Below are 14,986 nucleotides of genomic sequence, written 5' to 3' on the forward strand. Positions count from 1 at the left end.
GTGTAGATGTTGTGTAGATATTTAGGTACACATTACAGTGTAGATGTTGTGTAGATATTTAGGTACACATTACAGTGTAGATGTTGTGTAGATATTTAGGTACACATTACAGTGTAGATGTTGTGTAGATATTTAGGTACACATTACAGTGTAGATGTTGTGTAGATATTTAGGTACACATTACAGTGTAGATGTTGTGTAGATATTTAGGTACACATTACAGTGTAGATGTTGTGTAGATATTTAGGTACACATTACAGTGTAGATGTTGTGTAGATATTTAGGTACACATTACAGTGTAGATGTTGTGTAGATATTTAGGTACACATTACAGTGTAGATGTTGTGTAGATATTTAGGTACACATTACAGTGTAGATGTTGTGTAGATATTTAGGTACACATTACAGTGTAGATGTTGTGTAGATATTTAGGTACACATTACAGTGTAGATGTTGTGTAGATATTTAGGTACACATTACAGTGTAGATGTTGTGTAGATATTTAGGTACACATTACAGTGTAGATGTTGTGTAGATATTTAGGTACACATTACAGTGTAGATGTTGTGTAGATATTTAGGTACACATTACAGTGTAGATGTTGTGTAGATATTTAGGTACACATTACAGTGTAGATGTTGTGTAGATATTTAGGTACACATTACAGTGTAGATGTTGTGTAGATATTTAGGTACACATTACAGTGTAGATGTTGTGTAGATATTTAGGTACACATTACAGTGTAGATGTTGTGTAGATATTTAGGTACACATTACAGTGTAGATGTTGTGTAGATATTTAGGTACACATTACAGTGTAGATGTTGTGTAGATATTTAGGTACACATTACAGTGTAGATGTTGTGTAGATATTTAGGTACACATTACAGTGTAGATGTTGTGTAGATATTTAGGTACACATTACAGTGTAGATGTTGTGTAGATATTTAGGTACACATTACAGTGTAGATGTTGTGTAGATATTTAGGTACACATTACAGTGTAGATGTTGTGTAGATATTTAGGTACACATTACAGTGTAGATGTTGTGTAGATATTTAGGTACACATTACAGTGTAGATGTTGTGTAGATATTTAGGTACACATTACAGTGTAGATGTTGTGTAGATATTTAGGTACACATTACAGTGTAGATGTTGTGTAGATATTTAGGTACACATTACAGTGTAGATGTTGTGTAGATATTTAGGTACACATTACAGTGTAGATGTTGTGTAGATATTTAGGTACACATTACAGTGTAGATGTTGTGTAGATATTTAGGTACACATTACAGTGTAGATGTTGTGTAGATATTTAGGTACACATTACAGTGTAGATGTTGTTTAGATATTTAGGTACACATTACAGTGTAGATGTTTAGATATTTAGGTACATATTACAGTGTAGATGTTGTTTAGATATTCGGGTACACATTACAATGTAGATGTTGTGTAGATATGTAGGTACACATAACAGTGTAGATGCTGTGTAGATATTTAGGTACACATTACAATGTAGATGTTGTGTAGATATTTAGGTACACATTACCGTGTAGATGTTGTTTAGATATTACACAAAGACACCTTAGCTACTTTGGCTCTATATTCCTCTACCTATTTTTAGATCACCTGAGCTTTGCTCAAGTGACCTATTCCTATCACTTTTCGTCCGTCGTAGTCCATCGTTCGTCGTGCGTAAACTTTTTCACATTTTCAACTTCTTCTCAAGAACCGTTAGATGGAATTTTTTCAAACTTGGTCAGAATCATCCTTGGTAGAAGAGTAAAATTGAGATTCCTACCCCAACCCCTGGGACCAGGGTGGGGCCCCAAAGGGAAAATAAACCAATATTTCAAAAATCTTCTTCTCCAGACTCAGAGGTACTACAGTCATTTTCTCTGCATAGATGGAAAGATCATCAGGGGCCTTATTTAAATTGTAAATTTCAGGACCCCCAAGCTATCCGTTCTACCTTGGGGAGGAGGTAAAGTTTACTATAGTTTATATAGGGAATCAACACTTTTGGGTATATTTTGACAATTTTCTGTGGGAAAATATTTTTACTTGGTGAGAACTATCCTTGGAGAAAGATGGTTTTAAAATGTAAAATTGGGATTCCTATCCCAACCCTAGGTGCCAGGGCAGGGCCCCAAAGGGAAAATTAACCAATGTTTAAAATATCTTCTTCTCCAGACTCAGAGGTACTACGGTCATTTTCTCTGCATGGTTTGAAAGATCATCAGGGGCTTTATTCAAATTTTAAATTCAAGGACCCCCGAGCTATCCGTTCTCCCTTGGGGAGGGGGTAAAGTTTACTATAGTTTATATAGGGAAATAACACTTTGGGGTATATTTTGACAATTTTCTATAGGAAAGTATTCTTACTTGGTGAGAATTTTCCTTGGAGGGAGTTGTTTTTAAATTGTAAAATTGGGATTCCTAGCCCAACCCTAGGGGCCAGGGCAGAGCCCCAAAGGGAAAATTAACCAATATTTCAAAAATCTTCTTCTCCGCAGACTCGGAGGTACTACAGCCAATTTCTCTGCATGGATGGAAAGATCATCAGGGGCTTTATTTAAATTTCAAATTCCAGGACCCCCGAGCTATCCGTTCTCCCTTGGGGAGGGGGTAAAGTTTACTATAGTTTATATAGGGAAACAACACTTTTGAGTATATTTTATCCATTTTCAGCAGAAAGTTATTCAAACTTGGTCAGAATCATCTTTGGGGCATGAGGGTATTACATTGTAAAATTGGAATTCCTGCCCCATCCCCAGGGACTAGGGCGGGGCCCCAAACGGAACACTAAACAATGAAATAAAGCTATGAGTACCTATGATATAACTCAGGTGACCGCTAAGGCCCTTGGGCCTCTTGTTTACCTTAGATGTTACATTCACCAATAATCTTGTCGCTTTTCCTGGTGTCACATTGCCATTAGAGGTTTGTGTGGTTTTCAATTCATTCATCAAATATCCTAAATCTAATATGTAAAACATATTCTGACAAAAGGGAATAAAGCTGATACTAAATTTCATAACGTTTATGTAAAATTAAATTCACAATTAAATTTAATTAAAATGTGTGTAAAATTAGGTACATGTATACATACTCTGTAGTACTATATGAGATGTGAGATAATTTCTTTACTGAATGTAAGTGTTAGTGATGGTGGTAATGATGTTGGAAGTGATATATAGAGACAAGATATCTGTGTTATGTCCGGCGTGTACCACATACACAATTCATCAACCATTGTTTACAGATCAGTGCCATGATGTCCGACGATCCCGAGGAAAACTCAACACCCGCAGAGGCGGCTAAAAATGTCAACTTCACTGCTGAACCTGAAGTTGTCATAGCAAGGGAACCCACAGAGACAGGTAAGGTTAAAGGTCATGTAGGGGTCAGTACGTTATAGGTCACAAAGGGGTCAGTACGTAGTATGTTACACATGGGTCAGGTCAAAGGTCATGTAGGGGTCGGTAGGTTATAGGTCACAAAGGGGTCAGTATGTAATATGTTACACCAGGGTCAGGTCAAAGGTCATGTAGGGGTCAGTAGGTTATAGGTCACAAAGGGGTCAGTATGTTATATGTTACTCAGGAGTCAGGTTAAAGGTCATGTAGGGGTTAGTAAGTTATAAGTCACAAAGGGGTCAGTAGGCTAGATTGCATGGGCCTGTAGGTCATAGGTCACACATGGTTCAGAATGTAATAGGTCACACAGGGGTCAGTAAATGTAATACAGGGCTCATGTGTTATAGGTCACGCAGGGGTCAGGTTATATGTCAACAGTGATCTCTATGTTGTTTGACACACAGGGATCAATAGGCTATAGTTTACACAGGGGTCAGAAGGTTATAGGTCGCACAGGAGTCAATAGACTATAGGTCACACAGGGGTCAGAAGGCTATAGATCACACAGGGGTCAGAAGGTTATAGATCTCACAAGGGTCAGTAGGTTTGATCACATGGGTCTGTAGGTCATTGATCACATAAGGTTCAGTATATTACATGTGACACAGGGGTCAATAGACTATAGGTCCCACAGGGGTCAGAAGGTTATAGATCACACAGGGGTCAGAAGGTTATATATCACAGGGGTCTGTAGGTCATTGATCACATAGGGTTCAGTATATTATATGTCACACAGGGGTCAACAGACTATAGATCACACAGGGGTCAACAGACCATAGGTCACATACGGTTCAGTATATTATATGTCGCACAGGGGTCAACAGACTATAGGTCACATAGCGTTCAGTATATTATATGTCACACAGGGGTCAACAGACTATAGGTCACATAGGGTTCAGTATAGTATATGTCACACAGGGGTCAACAGACTATAGGTCACACATGGGGTCAGAAGGTTAAAGGTCACAGGTATTCCATCCTATTATAATGTTTGATAGACACATGATTTGTGTTGATTGGCAGATGAAGTACCAGTAAAGGAACAATATGTACCTGGAATTTATTGTTGTATGATTTTGACTTTGAAGCTACGGAGCAGGAACAACTATCACCCACCAAGTCATCCACACCAAAGGTAGACGAGCAGGAACAGATAGAGGAAGAGGAGAAACAGGAGCTTCAACTGGAAGCCATCAAGCTAGGGGGAGCCATCTGGGCAGAGGAGGTGGAGCTCGACACATCACAACTAGTCGTCCGGGACGAACTTCTTGACCTTCGCAACTTTTTCAAGCAGGGAATGCAGTTCTCTGTTATAGAGGAAATGGTAGGTATAGCTCCTCAGTCAAAGAATTGAGGTACAAGCTTTAAAACACATTTAAACAAAAGAGATAATTGACTTCTTCATAATCTAATGATATCAGTCATAAGTTTAGTTAGTGCACGTCACTTAACATTATTGTGATATTTTTGACCTTCTAAATTTGTATCCTCTGTCCTTTTAAAATCAGTTTTCTAATTATTGAATTCCCAATACTGTATACATGTAATAAGACTGTTCAAGGGCAAAAACTGTTTAAATATTAACACTTTTACTGTGTTTGATTTCGGGTCAGACATTAATGCCTGTGAAAAGTTAGGACAGATTTTGTACCAGTAAAATGTTGTGTTGTCACACCTGTACATATTGTCATGCCTGTAAGTGTTGTGTTGACACCCTGTAAACTTTGTGTTGTCACCTTGTAAATGTAAATGCTGTCACATCCGTCAGCGTTGTTACGATAACAGTTCAATGATGTTTGAATTGTTCTGTGTTAACCACTACATTACCTTCCAGACTCTATTCGAGCCGGTTTTGTCCCCAAATTTCCCCGGGTCAGCATCATCCCGAGGGTCAAGGAGTTCCCGGAACTCCAAGGGGTCACGACCCTCTCTCCAATCCTCTGGCAGCAGAAAGGTCCTTGTTTGTCTGTGTTGCTCACATAGATCGTATATCCTGTGGCTCACCATTAGACTTTTAGTAGAAACACATTTATTTTCAACAGTCATGTAAGCTTACTGGGGAAGTTAGCTTATGCTGTGGTGTTGTGTCCGTCGTCACTCTGTCAAAGATTTCTGTCAAAGCCTACTCCTAAAGTATGATTGAGATTGAATGAATTTCAACTGAATTTGATTTGAAGCAACCCTGTGCCCAGAGTTTATATAAAAGAGGATGATGGCTTCATGGTAGCAGGACAGGGCCCAGTGGGAAAAGGAGCATATTGAAATAAAAAAAAGCTGTCTTTTTAAAATAGCTTGTTTGAAATCCATCTTGTTAGGTCCTGTTCACAAATTTTTTAAGTGTTCCATATTGAGTTACATTCCTATTACTGACTTTTTTTAATTTTGGTATGTCATTGATCTGAATTAAAAAAAATAAGAAAACCCCAAGTGAGTTTTTCAGGCTCCTGGGTCTCTGATTGGGTTTGATTATAGGAGTAGTGTATCTTTTGTTTTTTTGATTTGACATTAGTTTTTGACTTTAGGTGTTTTTCATAGGTAAAACTGTTTTTCAGAGAGAGAAAATGAAGTTAAACGCACCTATTATTTCATATCCCTTGACTGAATTTTTCATCTTAGTCGTTAAGTTTTGATGGCCTTATCCTGATGCATGTGTTATTTTGTATTTTTTGTGACCAATGTTTCCCTATCTTCATTATACGCAACACTGAGGTGATACATTAGCATCTGTATTTAAATCAGATTGTATTTCTTACCTCTTCTCTAGCTTGTTCTTCCATTAGTTGTGAACTAAGATAAGTTCTCACAAACTACTCCTAGAATATTTCCAAAGATACTTGAAGAAATTGATTTGAAAATCAGACAGATTATGCCCTTGCAAAGTATTTTCTATTTGCTGATAGTATTGGAGGAGACTTTAGGTTTGTACTCAGTAGGTCAGTCAGTCCATCAATCTGTGTCACTTTGTCTGGGTCATATTGTGTTGACTGTATGCCAGGTAATTTTTGTGGCAGTGTTATTTCCATGCTCTTTTCGTTGACGGGTTCAACTGTGAACTCAACATTGTAGTGAAAATTTACATTTTTAAAAACTATTGTAAGATCTAGTTCAGGAGTAAATTAAAAGAGTAATACAAAGAAAACCATATAGTTTGCTTAATCGACAGATGCTCTTACGAATTAAAAGGAACAGTCAATTGAAATAGAATTCCAGTGACATTATAATCAGGGTTTACTATTAAAATGTGGATATCAGCATTTCAAAATGTCAGCATTTTTTTTTCAACCCAGCAAAATACCACAGAATTACAATAGGATTGAGAGCACAACATGAAGTTTAAATGTTTCGCTGTTTTAAAATATCATCGACCGACCCCTTTTCTGTAAATTCTACACCGCTCAAATATCAATTTCCTGACAAACTCAAAGCTGTGTACAGTTCTCCATCACCTACAATTGCCAAATTTTGTGTGCAAGGATTTCGTAGGATGTTAAGAGTATGGCATATTGAAATTGGGTCTCGTTCTGCACTATATACAGAGTTACAGCCCTTGTTGATGTTTGGGTCTCGTTCTGCACTATATACAGAGTTACAGCCCTTTGTTGATGTTTGACACCAATGTCTGTCTGGAGGTGGGGTATTAAGTGCTAGCAATACCTTACTGTGTTCATTGAAAATTAAAATTTAAGTAATATATACTACAAATGTTTGCAGCTAGATGACGCATTTGAAAATAAATCTACATATTTGTTGATGATAAACAAGAGGCTAGTGTGTTAGTGTCTGTTGGTCGTATTAAAGCTAGTCCACCGGAGTGTTTCAAAGTTATTTACCTTCATGATAATGTATAATAGATATCTGTACCTTTGTTATGATGAAATATGTGTATTGTAACTCTCATTATAGTGTATGCATGTTAAAAACCAAAGTGTGTTTAGTTAGCTTTTCTGTGTAGTCGCCTTATATAAGTCTCAAATATTTGTCTCTTACAATTCAAAATTTTTCAAACTATGCAGTTTACTTCACATTCTGCTAATTACAAGACCATTGCTAAGATTTTTCTCCATACATGTTAACAATATGATGATTTGATCCTGTATGATTAGCACTCTAGATCACAGGATATAAAGAACTAGATCATGATTTGATCCTGTATGATTAGCACTCCAGATCACAGGATATAAAGAACAAGATCATGATTTGACCCTGTATGACTAGCACTCTAGATCACAGGATATAAAGAACAAGATCATGATTTGATCCTGTATGACTAGCACTCTAGATCACAGGATATAAAGAACAAGATCATGATTTGATCCTGTATGACTAGCACTCTAGATCACAGGATATAAAGAACAAGATCATGATTTGATCCTGTATGACTAGCACTCTAGATCACAGGATATAAAGAACAAGATCATGATTTGATCCTGTATGACTAGCACTCTAGATCACAGGATATAAAGAACAAGATCATGATTTGATCCTGTATGACTAGCACTCTAGATCACAGGATATAAAGAACAAGATCATGATTTGATCCTGTATGACTAGCACTCTAGATCACAGGATATAAAGAACAAGATCATGATTTGATCCTGTATGACTAGCACTCTAGATCACAGGATATAAAGAACAAGATCATGATTTGATCCTGTATGACTAGCACTCTAGATCACAGGATATAAAGAACAAGATCATGATTTGATCCTGTATGACTAGCACTCTAGATCACAGGATATAAAGAACAAGATCATGATTTGATCCTGTATGACTAGCACTCTAGATCACAGGATATAAAGAACTAGATCATGATTTGATCCTGTATGACTAGCACTCTAGATCACAGGATATAAGGAACTAGATCATGATTTGATCCTGTATGACTAGCACTCTAGATCACAGGATATAAGGAACTAGATCATGATTTGATCCTGTATGACTAGCACTCTAGATCACAGGATATAAGGAACTAGATCATTGTTAGTATTAGTATGATAACAGTTCTCAGCTACTAACATTGTAAGTTTATTTCAGATTCTATGCCTGATAAGTGTGTAACATGTTCCTCGACCTTTAACCCCTTTAGTACTGCTATATGGTATCAACCATATAGCAGCTGTCTGGTTCCCCGAGTGTCATTTACATCAATATAACTGTGTTTTAATCATTCCAGGGGTTCATACTAAAAAGAATAATCTATAGTGTGTCCCTAGACCTTTAATACAGTTTGTCTCTGACCCACCGGTCTGTCTTGTCAGCCTGTTTTGTAGGTATACTATTTACATTTGGTGAACCGAGAGTTTATGTGTTGTCCCTTACAGACGGAACTTTTCCCACCATCCCCCGCGGGTACCCCCGTGTCACAGTCACAGAAGTCAGCAGCGTCCGCTAAAAAGGTTCTGTTTCTGTGGAAAGCTGGCTTTATTTTGGTGTAGAAGTGACGCTGGTGTGAAGGTTTCCTGTGGTGGCCTTGGGTTGACACATGTATTACAATCAGCACAATTTAAATCTTAAATGTGATGTTTTCCATATTTAGATGTTGCTTCTTTTGCTTGTATTAATCATTCAGTGGCCTGGGTTATTTATTAGAAATGTTTTGTAGCTCTAACCGATATCAAGAGCACCAACAAACCTCTGTTGCCCTGATGTTCCTAAGTAAAAGGAATATTATTTTGTAAATGGTTTGAAATGTGTGAAATTCAGAATATTGCAATTATTTTGGATTCAATGTCTGTGCAATATTTGTTTACTATGATTTCACTGTCAGTCTTATTTTCAAACATATTCAAAACTCTTCCATGCTTTGATCTGGATGAGTCCATTAACAAAATTATGGTCTACAGTGGTGAAAGGGTTAAGGCATAATATTCCAAAATGGTAAGATAGACAGTGGGTGACTTTCTTTAAAAATTTCCTGTAATTGCAATTTCTCTCCCATTTACACTAAAGATGGTACGTAGAAGTTTGTTGGTTTTTCTTCCTTAACTTTTTGTTTTCTCTTCAGAAGTTTAAACGTGTTCAGATACTGGACATTGGCTGATGATTTGGGATTTTGTGATTTTATTACTACATTTATAAATCCCTACTATGTCTTACCCTGATCAGATAGTTATTACTGAGATTTGTATCCGTTGAAAACATGCATCAGTATTACATATTAAAATACACTTAACTAAGACAACAACAAATTTCAAAATGAATTTGTTTTTTTTCAAAATGGGTAAAAAAAAAAAAAAAATGGGAAAAAGGATATTGAACATTATCAAATTACTACAGTGTTTGGTTTTTAGGAAGTCTTTAGAGTATACAAAGCTTTTAAAATGAAATGAAATAGTATAAAGAGCAGGATTTGATTGATAAGAGTCCTGATCAGGGTAGGGAGGCTGAGGTGTGATGTGGGGTGAGCTAGCTAACATTCTGCCTTTACAGGTCCAGTGTTTCCCGAGTGAAGGTTCACCGTGTAGCACACCCACTCAAAAAAAGCCTGCTGAGAAGGAAAAAGACAAGAAAAAGGACAAAAAGGATGACAAAGCTAAAGTAAGACAAGGGTCATAGGTCATTCAGAGGCTGAGAAAACTACAGAGTACTGCAAGTTTAGAATCTCATAACTACTGTATCAGATGAGTGCTGCCAGTGACACTTCTGATTGCTAGCTAATATTTGATCAAGGAAATAGTAGATTCCAAACCGTAGATCTTTCCTTCGTCATTCTGAAAACTTCCATATTTGCCACAAGCTACATCATACATATACACAAGATTCTTCTGATCATGTGACACTACGCTAACACACCATTAGTTGTACATGTAGGAGATTTTGTTTATTGAGTATATCAGTACATGTATATGAAATAAAAGCACTGTGATCATTTAAAATCTGGATATTTCTGTAGTAAATCTGTTATTTCATTCCCCCAAATCATATTGATTGATGAGTTCCTGACCTAATATCAATATAGATGCACTTATAAGTTCCCTGACTTAATACCTATATAGTTAGAAGTGATGACATGATGTTTACTGGTGAATCCTTAATGTGGTGATTGGTATTATTTACCTTATATTTTCATTAATTGATAACTAACATTTCTTATACCCATACATATATACTGGATATTACTAGAGATTGCAAATTAATTTATTTCTACATATTTTATCAGGGGAAGGTAGAGTTATTAGTCTGTGGCTAGTTCTAGGCTACAAATGATGTGATTATATATATATATCGTGTCTATGTATTCTAGTCGCTGACTGTTTTCTATTTCATTAATCAAGGGAGACAATACTGAATTGTAAAAGGATATTTCACGAAATTGTAGAAATATGTTTTGTAATATCAGGTAGAAAGTTGTGTCTATTTGAGAGTAAAATTTGGTTAACTTTGTGACAGTTCATGTAATTACAATCAAAGAAATAAGACTGCAACCAAAATGTTTAAATATTAGAGTAACAATAATCGTAAAAAAAATAATTAAACTAACAGCAATGTTAGTACAGCAAACTTTGTTCACAAATTCATCAGATATTTTATTGCAGCCTAATTGTTTCATTTTAAAACTTTGTATAGTGAAACACAATAAATTAACTTTATTTATTTTAAAACAATTATTTAACAAATTTTATTAACATATATAAATCACTCTTGTTGACCAGGATAAGCGTGCATGGGGTCTTTATGTGAAATGTAGTTAAAACACTTGAAATGGCATTTTTTTTATATCATACAGTCAGCATATGTAATATCATATAGCTTATTAGCTTATGTTATTTAAGTTGTATATTTTATTTTATACAGATTATCAGTCTATGTTAATGAAGTTGTTAGTTTGATGCTGTAGAGTTTGTCAGCCTAGGTTTGTATAGTTTGATGCTGTAGAGTTTGTCAGCGTATGTTTGTATAGTTTGATGCTGTAGAGTTTGTCAGCCTAGGTTTGTGTTATACAGATTATCAGCCTATGTTAATGAAGTTGTTAGTTTGATGCTGTAGAGTTTGTCAGCCGATGTTTGTATTAATTTGTAAGTTTTGATGACAGGGTGGAGGTAAGGATGACAAGAAGAAGAAAGGGAAGAAGGAGCCGGAGGTGGAGATGAAGCGAATGCCACCCACGTATTCCACGCTGGCCACGTGGCATCAGCCGCTGGAGGAGTTCCTCGAGGGAGAGTACGAGTTCACGGCTGTCTTTACAAAGGGCGGCATCGAGCCCGCCTCCACGGTCAAAAGTGTAGACACTGACTCAAAAAAGGTAGGTACCTCGTTAGAATGTGGTTGACAATGTCTCAACTATCAAAAACAGATTTAAAAAAATAGGTACATATATTCCATAATCGGTGAAGTTTTTGGTCTCAGGTGTCTTCTCATTCAGCCATAGGGTATACTCACTGCTGAATTACAAGAAACAAGTACTGTATCAGATTCATATGGTCATAAATTTTGACTCCAAAAAAGTATAGGTTGTCCATTAATTTTTCACTTGATAAAAACTGTAGGCTTCCTTTAGTGTTGACTAGGTAACGGAGGTAGTCATCCATGATTTTTACGCAGCATTAGTAAGTACCCAATTTATTTTACTCCCAGAAGTGGTAGGTAACCTGATAGCCTCCCCGGAAAATCCATAAATGTACCCCTGGTAAGTGGTCAGAAGGTTCTAGAAATGTTCTGCAATTTATAATTATATTTACTGAAGAACTTAACTTTTATCTGAACATTTAATGTTTGTTGAGACTGTAAGACAAGATATCATGATTCTATACTATGTTACATGACTTTTGCCTTTGAAGGAAGATGAGGAGGAGACAGAGTCAGACGAATCCGTCACTGACGAGGAAGTATGACCTGTATATTACGTAACATCAATAGACAGTATACCCTGTAATACATCAAACAAACGCGGCTAACCCACTACCAACAAGCTTTGTCCAGTCTACTGTGTGATACTGCATGACAAACGTACTCTATACACACCGAGTATATACACACGTATACAAAGTAGGATTGTTACCGACTTGTCACCTATTGTATTCCAGTTTTTGCCGGACACATCTTTGCTTACGTCAGTATTATACTGGCCTTTGTATTTAAGTGTTTGTATATCTATTGTGTGACTGTATTATCCTGTTGGGGCCGACCAGCCACAGTTTATATCCTGTTGGGGCCGACCAGCCACAGTTTATATCCTGTTGGTGACGACCAGCCACAGTTTATATCCTGTGTGATTTTGATGAGAAATATATATCTGTTGCTATCATTTCTCCCCTGTCTGGATTGTTAACTTTCCACAGGTTGTCTCGGCTTGCCATAGTTAATAGGATTATAAATGTGACGATGAGAATACATCAATAGCACTATCTACACAAGAATGTTACCATGGCTTATGCAAAACACGTCAGTTTTTTCAATGGACTACATAATAAGTGCTGTTGAAATTAAAATTCACAACCAGGCTCTAGTTTTCCAGTGATTAAGTGGAATTTTGTGGAACTGTTCCGGGAAATTACATGGAAATTTTCCATGCAGTATTGGAATTACATCATCCATTATATTGTATATAGAATAAAAAAAAGAACGCTTGAAAATATTCCAGTGAACTAATCTGTGAATAAATAGATGGAAAATCACCATTCAAGCATCCTCTAGTCTCTTTAAATGAAACAAAGGTAAAACAAGAAATATACAATAACATTTGACAGATCTACTTTCAAATCCAAGGGTTCTCAGCTTGGTTTTACCTTGAATGAACATGTAGGCAATAAATCAACGAGAAGCGTCCTTTCAATTATTCTTTTAACTGTCTGCTGGCATGCAATGAATAACACAAAATAAGAAGCCATAATATGATCAATTGGGTTTTGATATTCATTATGAGATTTCAGAGTACTATGTTGATAGCATATTTTAAAGAAAAGTGTTATCGTCTGTGAATCACATCATTACAGCACTAAGATATAATGTTGTCTGCATGTAGACATCTGTTGCATGACAAAACAAATGTCCATTTAATCTCGATGATTTATAGTTACGTAAAATGCTATTTAACATGTAATCAGCAGCTAAAACTTACCAAACTTCTAGCCTCATTAAGGCTGAGTACTACCACACTAAGTATAACACACCAAACTTCTAGCCTTATTAAGGCTCAGTACTACCACACTAAGTATAACCAGTACTACCACACTAAGTATAACACACCAAACTTCTAGCCTCATTAAGGCTGAGTACTGCCACACTAAGTATAACACACCAAACTTCTAGCCTCATTAAGGCTCAGTGCTGCCACACTAAGTATAACACACCAAACTTATAGCCTTATTAAGGCTCAGTACTACCACACTAAGTATAACACACCAAACTTCTAGCGCCATTAAGGCTCAGTACTACCACACTAAGTATAACACACCAAACTTCTAGCCTCATTAAGGCTCAGTACTACCACACTAAGTATAACACAGTGATATGTAGGTGTTAACATATAGATTATAACATATATTGGTCTGTAAGATTTCCGTTACGCTCATTCACAGCTCAAACAAAGGAAATATCAATAGTTCCTTCAAAAGGAAACAGCTTTACATTTTACAAGAGATGCTGCCCAGGAGGTTGAATTAATTGGTTGTCTGAGTGAACATGCCTCTACATTTCAGAAATAACATAAATGATGTGGGGGTTTTTGTTGGTTTTTTGCATTTTTTTTTTACAAGACAAGACAAAACATATATGACATTGTAATATTCATAAATACATGATTGTTCATGCATATTAAAACAATGTATTGCTTTTATATATGTTTTATTATTAAATGGCATATATGCTATCAATGTACATGTGTGTACTATTTCATCAAACCATCTGTCTGTTGCCTCATTCAATCCTAGTTTGATACGACCTGTCATACACACTCTGTACATCTGTGTAGTAGTTGGCTGTAGTATTAACGAGTACCACAGTGCTCCCGTTAACTAATGAAGTCGTTCTAATCACAGACAGGTAAAAAGGAGGACAAGAAGAAACCAGGATCACCCAAAAAGAAAGACGAAGGAAAAGGAGGAAAAGGTAAACATAGTCTCAGATGAGATTAGAGTCATAATGCAAAATTTACAACACGAAGTCCCAGTGTGCAGTAATAGCACCTGACCTGGTAATTCTGAGAAACGTTAAATTCTTGATCATACCATGTGATTGTGATAAATACCACAGCAAAACAGGTTTTTAGTGAAGTCCATTAACTATAACACACAACAAAAGCCCTACAACATTAGGGGATGGGTACAATCAATGTATTCTACATGTAAGAACAGAAGCTAGAATTTTCCAGTGTTTTCTAGAGCAACCATAGAATTGAAAAGTAAATTACTAAAATCCCCTTTGAATTTTCAAGCTCCAATCCATACAGTTTCAAATTTTGTCAATTTCAAAGTAAAACGCTGAATGCTGTGATTTCAAAACCAATTAGGATTATCCAAAAATAGTCCATTTTTGCTAGATTTATGTATAGTACTGCTGGCATTTGAAAATCATGGTGCACACTTTAGCCAATCAAAGTCCTTGTTACAGACAGTTTAACACAATTTGT

The 14,986-nt window shown here is 36.2% G+C and overlaps 1 protein-coding gene across 6 annotated transcripts in view; it reads left to right on the forward strand.

Annotated features, from left to right (window-relative positions):
• LOC110448149 (leucine-rich repeat-containing protein 43-like) overlaps positions 1-14,986 on the forward strand; it is a 34,696-nt gene that overhangs the window by 17,270 nt on the left and 2,440 nt on the right. For 4 of the 6 annotated variants that reach the window (XM_021494231.1, XM_021494233.1, XM_021494230.1 and 1 more), the window contains 6 exons: positions 3,267-3,384; positions 4,509-4,744; positions 9,850-9,957; positions 11,453-11,662; positions 12,198-12,245; positions 14,397-14,466. In XM_021494231.1, the coding sequence (XP_021349906.1) occupies positions 3,267-3,384; positions 4,509-4,744; positions 9,850-9,957; positions 11,453-11,662; positions 12,198-12,245; positions 14,397-14,466 (790 nt within the window). Of the gene's footprint in view, positions 1-3,266; positions 3,385-4,508; positions 4,745-8,741; positions 8,817-9,849; positions 9,958-11,452; positions 11,663-12,197; positions 12,246-14,396; positions 14,467-14,986 lie in introns of all 6 variants that reach the window. The other 2 variants (XM_021494232.1, XM_021494234.1) reach the window with 2 other exon arrangements.

This window comes from Mizuhopecten yessoensis, unplaced genomic scaffold (assembly GCF_002113885.1).
Source record: "Mizuhopecten yessoensis strain PY_sf001 unplaced genomic scaffold, ASM211388v2 scaffold3853, whole genome shotgun sequence".
NCBI classification, from domain to species: domain Eukaryota; kingdom Metazoa; phylum Mollusca; class Bivalvia; order Pectinida; family Pectinidae; genus Mizuhopecten; species Mizuhopecten yessoensis.